At 49.9% G+C, this 12,383-nt stretch overlaps 1 protein-coding gene across 1 annotated transcript in view; it reads right to left on the reverse strand.

Moving 5' to 3' along the window:
• Positions 1-12,383, reverse strand: part of LOC119387690 (uncharacterized) — a 238,998-nt gene that overhangs the window by 22,159 nt on the left and 204,456 nt on the right. Inside the window, 1 exon segment of the mRNA XM_049414220.1 lies at positions 913-1,077. Within this exon segment, the coding sequence (XP_049270177.1) occupies positions 913-1,077 (165 nt within the window).

Consider the following 12,383-nt stretch of genomic DNA (forward strand, 5'->3'; position numbering starts at 1 on the left):
CCGTTAATGAACGAAGGCAGCACGCGCGGAGTATACAGGTTCAAGTGCCGCGCCGTACGAATGTATATGGAAGTGGATGCGTATGCGTGTATACGAGTGAACAAGCGCGGTCACGGGTGCTGCAGAGAGCCATACATGTAGGTGAGCCGGAACACGCGTTGCCTATTTCCGTTACGCGATGCTATCGAGACCACAAAGGCATAAATCAGTGTGAGTGTGTGTGGGATGCTTAGAGATGAGCGCCTGTAAGTATAGCGGAAGTAATAAATAAATAAATAAATAAATAAATAAATAAATAAATAAATAAATAAATAAATAAATAAATAAATAAATAAATAAATAAATAAATAAATAAATAAATAAATAAATAAGCGGTGTATTAACAAAACAGTCGCCCAACACCACGGCGCAAGCGTCATACGGAAGTTCTGGGTTCTGTTGCCACCGTCGACAAATCGTTTTCGTCGGACATCTTACTCTTGCGCTGTAATTAATACGAAGTCTATAACAAAAAAACAGGACCTTAGTTATAGTTAACTTTAGAGATAAGTGATCAAGATATCTTTAAAGAACATTACATTACGGGTCAATAGTATATTACACTGAGAGGTCAGAACTATAGCTGGGTGCAGCAGCGAGAGGCGTGTGCCTCAAAGAGCGGTCACGTTGTACACACAGATAAACACCTGTCATTCTTCAGCGACGCATTGCAGAACGACGGATGTCCGCTCTTCACTACCACTCAAACAAAGTTTTCCTCATCATATAGAGGGTTCTTTGAAGACCAAGCATTGCGTCCCGAACTTACACAAAGGCACAGACACCAACGCTTAGGCAGCTAACTGTATACCCTCAAATGCGGACCATGGATTCCTGTAAACAGGACCGGGTCGCGCCATGGCGCGCACTCACCGAGAAGCTGTCCGCATTGACGAGAATCCTGTAACGGGGGCTCCTGCAGCGCAATGCGTCCACGATGAGAGCCATCTGCACGGACAGTGGCAGCTTGATGTAGTGCATCGTCGCGCTCTCGGCGTAACCGTCCTCGGCACCGACGAGGGAAAGGGTCGTCGTCGTCTTCACCGCGAGTGGGTCACAGGGCGAAGACGGCACACACTTCCGAAATTGTAATCCATCGCGCGCAGAGCGTTCGTAACGCCGGCTACAACACTGACGCAACGAACTACGGGTACAGCGGTGGCGCGCGAAGCAACGGGCGCGGAACGGTTCAGGCTCTTCGCGGGAAACGCAGGAAGCACCGGCGGCGACGCTAAGCGCCGTCGACTCTCTCGACGTGTGACAGGAGGTCACACGGGAGGTGACAGGCATCGCTGCAGTCCGAACCGTTACTTGAGTAACAAGCAGCTCGCGAATGCCGACGCTGAAGACGACGGTCTGCGCGGGGGCAGACCGGACAGCACGCGAGCTGCTGACCGCAGCCGGTGGTCAACAACGACGTCGATGTAAGATGGCCCGGCGGATAAAGCATGCTGACCCTTCCTTTTCGGGTGACCACGAAGGACGTGACTCCGCTTCGAAGGTACGAACACCGAGTACCCAACCCGCCAGCTGCGATCTAACACGCACGCACACACACGGACCCCGCGGCAGCGTGAAATCCAGCGGTCGGCGAACCAAACGCGCCGCAGCCGCGGCCTTCCACCTCTTCCAAGGAGCTCTTCTCTTTTCCGAGTTGAACGTGGTCGTAGACACTCGCGGGCGAGACGACGAACAAGACAGACAAAAAGGACGCCGCGGCAGCGGCACACACACCACGCCTCTTTTCGCGGCCAAGTCTACACGAACAACTGGAACGACCCCCCGAGCAACCCTTTTGGAGAGTTCACGCTCGGCACGCTTTATGCACGGAGAAGCGGCGCACTACCTCGTGAGAAATCAAACGAGAGTATAAGCGAGCCAACGGGGCGGGCGGGCACTCCACGTAGCGGGAAACAAAGACAAACACGGATGCTTCTTCGAGCGGTCGCGATTCGCCGAGAGAGAAAGTTCAAGTATACACAACGAAACGAAAAAAATAAAAGCGCGAAACAATAGTATACGGCAACGGCGGCAGCAACGAAGCACCCTGTGCCGCAAGCACCTGTTGTTGCGCGTTCTATGGCGCCACGACGGTGCTATACATGGGGAGAGAGACCGAGGATTGGAGCAGCAACGGCAGCAGGCTTGACCGAGCGGTCAGAAGAGAAGCGGTGCGGCAGAATGGACGCCGCTTGTTTCACGTTGGTGGGCCGGCGCCGCCGAAAAGGGCGTCACGAGAAGGCAAACACGCAAGCCAACGTTGCCTCCACAAGACGTGTGTGTGTTCTCTTCTTCTCACACTTGAGCTGCGGCGAAAGCGGCAGCGGCAGCAACAAGAGTAGCGTTGGGAGCCATTTTTGCCGCCACACTAGAACGACCAGAGGAAAACAGGCAGCCGTGGCGGCGTCCTATTGTTTCTCCATCCGTGTAGTATAAGTATACAAGGCAATAAGCGCCTCGGACCACAGCGCTGGAAGGAAAAAGCTGCAACGGCTCGATACGGGAGGCCCGTTTCTTCGCGCTGCCCAGTGCAGTACGCGGGTAGACGAAGCGGGTAAAAAGGGAATAATAAAATAAAGTGGCGAGCGAAGAGACAACGAGGATAAGAGAAAAAAGACAGCAGTAGGAAGATGTACTCCTAGCACGCGAGGTGATTTCGAGGTAAAGACACTGGGGCTGCGGCTTGCATTCGCGCCTTTCGAATAAGAGCAGGAGGAGGAGGAGAGGAAGCGGCTGCAGTTTCTGCGCTGTATATACAGTTGGGCAAGGAGGAGCGGACACTTTGTGTGCGAGTCTCAGGTGTGAGTGAGCCTAGCTCTAAACGCCAGAAATCGTGGCACGCATTCCAGAAAAATTTGCTCGCTGAAGTAGGCGGCGCAGCGAAATTTTGAGGACTCCCTCGTTTCACGCACCTTCTCGACGAGGAAAGAAAGACGGATCAAAACGAAATAAAACGGTGCTTGGTATACCAGCCAAGAACTGGCGCTCGCAGTCCTCTTATCGCCGACGGAGCTTGAGAAAGAAAGGCGAGCTAATTCGGAGTGTAAGTGGATTAATGATCAAAACGTCCGCGAGAGGCAACGACACCGACCGCACGAGGAGTTTAATGAGTTACTCCCGAGATAAAACAATTTAGACGACGATTTGGGTGTATACTCGACAGAGACAAACCACGATGGGCGCAAGTGGCGAATTAGTTGCAATGAGCAAATTGAAGAGGCAGAAAGAGACCGCGCGTTCACGTTGAAGTTGCCCTCTTAAACTAAGAAGCACAAACAAGCCGCGGCACGTCTCCGCAATACGTATAACGAGACCTAGCTTGCGCAAATCAGCCACCCTCTATGGAAGAGGGGGGTTAATCTAATCAGAAGGGTCAGAGTCGCCGACCACACAACAGAGAATAGCATAACTAGAAGGGTGAGAAGGAAGAGGGGAGAGAGAGAGAGAGAGACTGCTTAAGTTCAGGCAGAGCGGCGCGCGTTCAGCGCAGCGACCTAATCTGCGGAACAGAATTAAAAGGGGGTCACGGAAGTCCCCGCCGCCCACGGGATGATGCACTTGGTTCTATTACACAGCTGGAAGCTGGGAGCGTTAACAGGTAGAGCAGCTTCCTTCCTGCATCCGTTCGGTCCCGCCAACGTTGGCAAAGCCAAGAAGATATAGTGTACATGCATACACACAGAAGCTCCGAATGCCTCTTTTCTTTGTGTCTGTATTCCAGCGCCGCAGGACAGCAGGTTGTTGTTGCCTGACCTATGTCCTAGATCTGCGGAAGAGGCACGCGCACGTGCCTAATCGAAAACTGCCAGCTGCTTAGCCTTCCGATTACCAGAGTGAGGAAGGAACACACGTGCGGTATGAACAAGAAATTAAAACGAGTGGATACGTGGTAGAAGCCACGAATCAACCGCTCCTGTGAGCACTGCTTAATTTAAGACACTGATGAGCAAAAAACGCGAAGTTTTCTTTTTTTCCCTTTAACTGTCAATACAACGGGAGAAGAGAAATGGACAATGACTGAATGCCGCCAGATAATGAATCAGGTCGGCGGTTTCTCAAAACTAGTGCTAAAGACACTTGCCAGTAGGCTGAACTCTGGAGTCGGACAGAGACTATAGGTAATGCGTGGAGCGCTAAATAGCTTCAACACACGCTTGGTCGTGACCGGATGCGAGTCAAGAAACAGCACGACAAAGAAGTCCACACGCAACGAAGTCCCGTCGAAACAGCAAGAAGCCGCGTGACACGTAAAGTTCGTCAAGTGAGGCCGCCTAGATGAAGAAAAAGGAGGGTCATTCAAACACGAACCGCGACTCCAAAGTCCACGATTCCAAAGTTCCAAAGATTCCAAAGAACCGCGATCCCGGCGGGAGAACACAAAAAAAAAAAAAAAAAAATCGCACGATGACGAAATCCAGTCAACGAGAGTCCAAAACACTGGGCTCTGTTTCGTTCACGCACATGAACCCTACGCCGATACACACACGTTGGCACAGCGATCACCACGAACTCTGTACTATACACTATACCACACTATCGCGCACAAACGAAGAAATCCACCGAACACATCCACCACCGCGTCAGGCAGGCGCCGGTGAAAACATCCGACCGACGCTGTGGAAGTGGGCAATGTTGAGCGCGCGCGCTCGGTGTCGCAACGACAGCCACGCACAACTCAAAAGCCCGAGCGGCACGACCGAACGCAGGTGGTCGCGCAGATGGGCAAAAGAAAGAGAGCACGCGGGGGAGGATAAGAGCGAGAAAGAGAAGGGGAGAGTCGGGGGAAATTGCGCTTCACTTGTGAGCAGAGGCAGCAGCAGCGTCACGTGGTCCGGCGTTGCGTTACGCGAGCGTGACGCCCGAAACAAGGGCCCCCCGTACCTTCACTGGCCGAACAAAAAAGGGACGGACGAAAGCACGCCTGCTTGCTCCTGATCCATCCACCTGTAGCCTCGACGCCTCGTATTTTAATAATTTCTTTTTTTTTTCTCAATCATGCTGAGCACACACGCAAACCTCAGGGCAACGAACAGCGCGCGCGACGCGCTTGCCAACTTCGAGGCAGGCTCGTTCCGTAACGAGACGCAGCAGCAGGGAGGAAAAATAGAGTCTTTTAGCAAGTTACGGAAATACGGTACGCAAATACGGTAAGGCAGTACGGTAGCGTTCCTCCTTTCCCGCTGGTTGTGCTTTGGCCGCTCAACGACCGGGAAAGGAGGAGCGGTACCGTACTGCCTTAACGTATTTGCGTACCGTATTTCCGTAACTTGCTAAAAGACTCTAATGATAGCTGTGAGAACAGCGCAAGGCGACACGGCTGTCGTCGCCCCCGACGAGACAAGGACGAAGGGCGAACGACAAAACGCCACGTACTGTACATGTCGAGCACGTATAATTCACTCTCATTTCTTCGTGGGACAACCGTCGCTCGCGAATTTCATCGACATAATATTACGATTCGTTACTCAACTTAGTTCTAACACTTTGGTGGGGGAGTTAGTTTCGATTCGTGATGGAATGACCAGCGCAACCGCAACGTGGACAGATAAAATGTGTGCCTCTGCGTGCGTGCGTGTGTGCGTATGCGCGCGCGCACGTGTGCATGTGTGTGAAACGCAAAGGAAAATAACGTGGTGGTAGCTCGCATCCCCCTGAGGTACAACGGGCTTAAGCCAATTAAAAAGATAAATAAGAAGGGTAATTTCCCATAGTACATTATAGAAAAAACCAATGAAGAAAACATTTAGGGGCTAAGCCAGTAAAGCGCGTTCGAAAGTACGAAAATGTTAAATATTAGGCTGATTAAATGTAAAAAAGTAAGTCGTAAATAAGGATTCTCATCTAAGTGCCCCAAATTGTTAATGTAACGTATTAGTGTTAACACAGTGGCAAGGTAGTAGGTAGTGTTAATTTAGTGTATTGTATCAGTGTATTTGTGCTGAGATAGTTTTGGTTTGTGTATGCCTGTCTGTGTGTGTGCGCGTGCGCGTTTACATTTTTGTTCCTGATGCAGTTGCGCTGCTCATCGTATAATTACTCAACTTCTCGGCTTTGAAGCTAATGCCAGGCTACATAAGGCGTGCACTGCGGCAACAAAGAAGCATTATACGCCCAAGATTAGCATAAACGCTAGAACAAAGTATATGCAGACCTGATTTAACGGCCATTCCCCTCCTCCCGTTTCCTTCGCAGCTTACATACCAGGTCTGGTATTTTAGTATTCCGCACAACGGCTCGGACTGGGCGTGAGCGCTGCGATTATCTCCAGTTTTATGGCCTTATTTCTTTTTCTGATTGTTCTTTCTTTTATTCTTCTTTACACGTAGCGTAGAAGACTTACAAAGGCAGGAAGGATTAAATTGCCTTCATCTACCAAAACTCCCGCGTACGTACGCTCGCCGGCTTGGGAGCGCGCAGACTTTGGCGCGAGCGGCAGCCGCACAGAAGCCGCGCTGGCCTCATCCTCCTCATTTGCCAAAAGCTAAACACACCCACCTTCCATGCTTGAAGGAATTTTTGCTTCGTCTACGCAAGCGGTTGCTCGGGAAGCCTCAGTTGTTCTAAGCGAATCACGCAACAGCGTAGCGCAAAAGAAAGAAAAAGAAAAGATAACAGTGGCACGCACCGGCGCGCTCGTAGATGAAGGACTCCCCGTGTTGAGCGTCCTGAATTCCCCGGAGAGAAAGAAAAAAAAAAACTGCGCTTTTTTTACAGCGGACGCACTATATACAAACCACCAAGACGGCACGAGAGCGCAGCTTCCCCGCAGTCCTTCCATGCACGCGTCGCTACGTTACGGTTGGCGGCGCAGGATGGCTTCCACTGAAGCTTCCATTCGTACAGCATTTGCACGGAGCTAGCTAGCTAGCTAAGCGAAACATGCGACAAATAAACTGCTTCCTGCGTGCCAGGTAGGAAAAAAATTAAAGCTGGACGAATTTGCTGTTACAAGCGGGGAAGACCGGGGGAACAGCTAGCGAAAGAGCAAGACGTGAGGTACTTTACTGGCACGAACATCGCGAAGCTCCGGTGAGTATACGGCGAGGAAAAACCTAGAGTACTATACTGCCACACGACTACAACTTGAAGTGTGTCTTGTCCTATAGCAGCGAACAAGCACTTCGGTCTTGCCAGCATGAAAAGCACGGAATCGTCTAACATCACGTGCACATCTATACGACCTCTCGCACCGGTCCTTTGTCGGTACGGTTAAGAATCCCTGCTCTTTGAACAACCAGGTCGCATTAGTTTTCAAACGATTACGACATATTTCTATTACTTCGACAACCTGCTAGCCCTCACAGAAAACGACATTTAAGGACGCACGATATGATGCAAGAACGTTATAGGCACAGTCGCGAGCAAAAGTTTCTGGATCACGGCACGAGCAAAAAATAAAAAATTCTCCTAGAACACCTTCACAACGTAGCTAGGGTTGCTTCAGTGAATTTCATTCGTCGAACATTCAAAGTTCGAATGTACTAGATTTTAACCTATACTTGAGAAGGAAAAGCTTTTTCAGTGCGCAGAATGCTTGAAGAAATGAAGGAACGATATAGGACAGAGCTGTTACACCAACCAGCCCAAGCAGTGCACCTTGTTGTAGATTTGTAGATTTTCAGTGATGCTACCGAGGACTCTGATGTGGAGCAAATTTTTTGGAGCAGCAAAATTTGTTTTTGGAGCACTTTGGAGCAGCAAAATTTTCATCTTGGAGCACTTTGGAGCAGATAATTTTTGCATCTGGGGCACTTTGGAGCAGCGAATTTTACATCCTGGAGTGCAATACAGAAGCATATGCATAACATTCAAGCACCTGAGTATATTATGGGGTCTATGTAGGCTAGAAATATTTCGATTCATTGCAAATTCATGGAAAAAATACCCCAGGAGCATAGGCTGTGCGCACGGGGGGGGGGGGCAGCCCCCCACCCCTAATCACCTAGGGGTAGGGGGCAAAATCAGCCCGTACATTGACCCTGCGCTAGCAATTATATGGACACTCTCGGCGGATTTTTGCCGTCGCCGTTAATTTTCCGTATAAAGTCCAATTAATAACATCACCACGCGCATTCTGGCCGCGGGTAAAAGCTCGCGTAGCAGCTGGCGACGAACGCGGCTGAAGCGGAGATTAACTAGCCGGCCGTCTGTCTCCGCCGCACGGACAGCGCATGAGATAACATCTTCCCGCGTGCGGGCCTGCCGTCGATTGCTCATCAAACAGAGAGGAAACGCCCCGCCAGTCTTTCGTAATGAGCATGAAGGGACGCCAGGGGAGCGGAAGGGGGGGGGGGGGGGGGGCATCGTCGAAGGCCGCAGTCGCTTGCGCGCGCGCTGTCTCGAGGCAATCAGGAGACGACAGCAAGGAAAACGCTTCGGTTCCTGGAGGGACCATATTCCCTTAAACCAGCGTTTTGTTGAGTTACGCGAGATCGGATCCAAAAGAGTTAGCTGCTAGTCTTACTTCGCTTCACAATACAATTTTTTGGTATCGCATTCATTGCTTCGCTCTTAAGTGAAACTGAATTTTTTTAACCGTTAGCTATTGACCCCCGAAAAGCGAGGGGCGGACGTGTAACATGGCGTAGCCGCTTCACTGTGGGCCGTCAGCGACGGGCCCGCTACTGACAGCTGCGCATTTGCGGCTGCTCCGACTAGGCGATATGATTTTACTAATGAGATGACATTTTTAAAAAAGCAAGCAAAAAATTCGAATTGGAACCCTAGCTCGTGAGCTCGAAAGGGCAGGGCCTTTTAGGGGGTATTTACCGCAGAGTGATTACAAACTCGGACGTGCTGGCGGAAAGGAATTACGAAAAAGCTGTTCTGGATGAAGATCCATGGATAAAGTATATCTGAGGAAAAGTGTCAACGCGTTTCCACCGTTCGCGTGCTCCCATAAACGCGAAGCAAAGGAAAATTCGATATTGTCCCATATATCTACTGCGAGCGATCCCAGATTTCATTCCGCGATGTCCGGAAACAGAAGTGACAGACATTTTAGCGGCACTCATGTAGTTATTACTGAACATTGCTTTCCTTACGTGCCGTGCGACGCTTGAATCGAGCTATCAGCAGCGTTTCTGGAACAGACGACGTCCGCCGATGAATCGCCGTCGCACTTTCTCGCTACCGATAGGCCTAGACGTCACGAGCCTCTGCGGAGAGCGCGTTTTGCTGTCGAGCCGACTTGCAGAACAGAAGCTACATCGGCACCGTGCATGGCATCGTGGCTTACTCGGAACGCACGCGCGAGCGCTATTTATCAGCTGAATAATTCTTGGTCCATGATTGCGACTTTATTGGCAGCCCCAAGATCGAGCTGCACATGTTCTGACGCGCCGGCGGTGCGATTGCCGGTGATAGACGCCCCCAAACCCGAGACTTTGGCGCAGTTTGGCGCAAATTTCGTCGATATTATCAGGATGGCGCAGTAAATACAATTTGGCGCACTTTGGCGCAGTTGGCGCAGGAGTGGAATCACAGAGATTTCAACCAAGATACTCCGGTTGAAACAAACAAAAACAAATCCTTCGCGGCACGAGTTGGTCCCTGAACTTCTACTCGTGACTGTATAGTTCACATCAACGTCTTTTGTAAATACGTGCAGCTACATATTGAAAAAAATATATCGTATAAAAAAATGAACGGGACAAAACAACTAACATTAGAGAATGCAGCTGTAGTGTGAGCAACGTGTATCGAGAAAGGGCGACCTTTCCCAGATGCTTCCGACCGTCGTATACGACAGATGGCTCGACTCAACAAGACCCCGAGGATGCGAGACAAGAACGGCGCGTAGCACGACACAAACACAACGTGTACACTACACATTCCCGACCTTTAGAGACAAACAATTAACAAACAGAACGCCGCCCGCCCCCGAAACGGCGTTAAAAATGGCAAATGCCATTCCCTTATTTCCATGTACCTCCGGGGTCGACACGAAGCAACGACGTTACAGGTGAAGAAAACAAACACCAACTGCACACTTTACGTTTTTTGTTGTTTTTTTAAAGTTAAAGGCAGAAATCAGAAGCGACGAAGAAGAGCGAGGCTAAAAATAAAGCCGGGAACGGAAGCGGAATGGCAGCGGAGAAAAAAAAAAAAATGCGGAGAATGGAGGCAGTGTGCGCGCAGGCGAGTGGGACTCCGCATGCAGCATTTGAAATAGAACCAAGGTTACGCACGTGCACGTCACTGCCGGCGTTCTTTTAAGCGCTGTTGGTAGGAGCCAGCCGGCACCAGCAAGCTCTACGGCCGTGCGGAGCTTCTACGTAGAGTGAAGGCTGAGATCGACAAAAGCTCGAAGAGCTGTCAGGCGCCAGTTTGTTGAACGAGACGCGCCACTTTAAGACCGACAATGGCTTACCGGCGACGGAAAAACAAGCATCACCGTCGCCGATGTATTTATCTTTGCTTTTATTCTAATAGAGGGAGCTGGATGTGTGACGGCGTCATGTAAAATATACGAAACGGTTCGCTAGGCATAGCAACAAGCGAGCTACTGCAAATTTCAACTCGCCGTCGTCGTCGTCGTCGTCAGGCAAAATTGCGTTTTGGAGCAGCAAAACTAGCTTTTGGAGCAGGTGCTCTGCCTTCAACAATTCATTCTGAGCCGAAGAATTCTTAAAAAAGTAATAAACATTGACCACAGCAGCGTCGACATCCGAGCCAACAACACTCAAGCCGGGGGCAAATGAGTTGTGCACTTTGTGCAAGCAGCCTCTCCTACATCTATGATGTCAGGGTATGCTTCCTGCATATTTTTTCTGAAGCTTTTCATTGCATTAGGGCCATCCGTAGAAAAGCAAATGACATTTTTCTGCGGCAGGTCCATCATTGCTCTCCGCACTTCACTAGCCAAAATTTCCGAAGTCGCAGAGCCCAGCCGGAAAGACTGCAGTTGATCCAGAACTCGCTGCATTTTGTTGGAGAAATGCCTAACTACAACATCAAGTTGTTGGCACCTCTGTTCAGGAAGAGGGGTCTCGTCAATGCTAACAGATAAAACCACATCCGGCTTGTTCAGATCGTCAAGCACAAGTTTCTTGAAATACGGCCCGAGGCCATCACTAACTATGTAGGGTGCCTTGAACATCCTACAACTAAACTGCTTGGCTGTTTCGGAATCTCCAAATAACTTGGGAAACAAGGCAGTTGCTGTGTCGGCCCACGAGTATGGGATGCCCTTGAGAGTCATGCCAAGCACAAACAGAGTTTCTGCGTTTGTCACGCGGTCACACTGCAAAACGTTCCATGGACTGCCGAATTCCAAAGTCGGCTGGATCGTTTTCGGCCGCTGCAGCCCACCTGAAGCGTCTCAATGACGACTGGTAGCATCAATGTGCCGTTTCATGGCTGCATGTCGCTTGACTGCTGCTACGCCGTGTTGCCTACAGTTGATGCTTTGATTACAAAAAAAAAAACACACACACACACACACACACACACAAAACGCAGTTCCTTCGTCTGCTTGACAACACCATATTGATACTATTTTGTCTCCATTTTCATCACTCTCATGAAGAACGTCCCCGTACGTCCGCGTACAGCGCGATGTCGCTCTCAATAGGGGAACTTCATGTAGTTAGTTTCATTTCTGAAAGTCAGAGTACACCCCTTTGGCGCAGGCTTGGCGTAGAATCGCCAAATTTTGAGGAAACGTAGCAGGTTGTAGCAGCCAGGGCACTTTGGCGCAGTCTGGCGCAATTGGCGCAGCGGTAGCATCACTGTAATAATAATTCTTGGGGTTTTATGTCCCGAAACCACAATATAATTATGAGAGACGCCGTAGTGGAGGGCTCCGGAAATTTCGACCACCTGGGTTTGTTTAACGTGTACACAAATCTAAGCACAAATAGTAAAATGGAAGATAACGTTAAAGAAAATGAAAAGAAGAAAACCTTACTATATTTTCACTGAATCTTTTTTTTGTTCCGATGATTAAGACTATCAGCAATCGCTAAGGCCGAAAATCAGCGCGAAACGCGAATATATCTTTCGAGTTTGAAACCGGCACCATTTTTCCGCAAGTGAGCTTTAACTCAGTGCGAAAATTAGTGGAGTATAGTAGGTTCCGTAATCACAACGTTACTCCAAGTCATATTGAAAACGTGCGTCTACACACGCAAAGAGACGCCTTGCTTCTCGGCAAAGCAGTTCAACCTTTCTGTGGGCTTCACTGCGCACCGTATCTGGCTGCGGCAAAGCCAACCTTGCGGCCGCGGTAAGTGCGATGCGGGAAAGCCAGTATGTCAGGGGAGTTGCGAGTCCCGACAACGTCATAACTGGGCGTTAAATAAAAGACGATAAATAAGTTGGCTGATATATTATCAACCTGC

Source organism: Rhipicephalus sanguineus, chromosome 3 (genome assembly GCF_013339695.2).
Source record: "Rhipicephalus sanguineus isolate Rsan-2018 chromosome 3, BIME_Rsan_1.4, whole genome shotgun sequence".
In the NCBI taxonomy this organism is placed as follows: domain Eukaryota; kingdom Metazoa; phylum Arthropoda; class Arachnida; order Ixodida; family Ixodidae; genus Rhipicephalus; species Rhipicephalus sanguineus.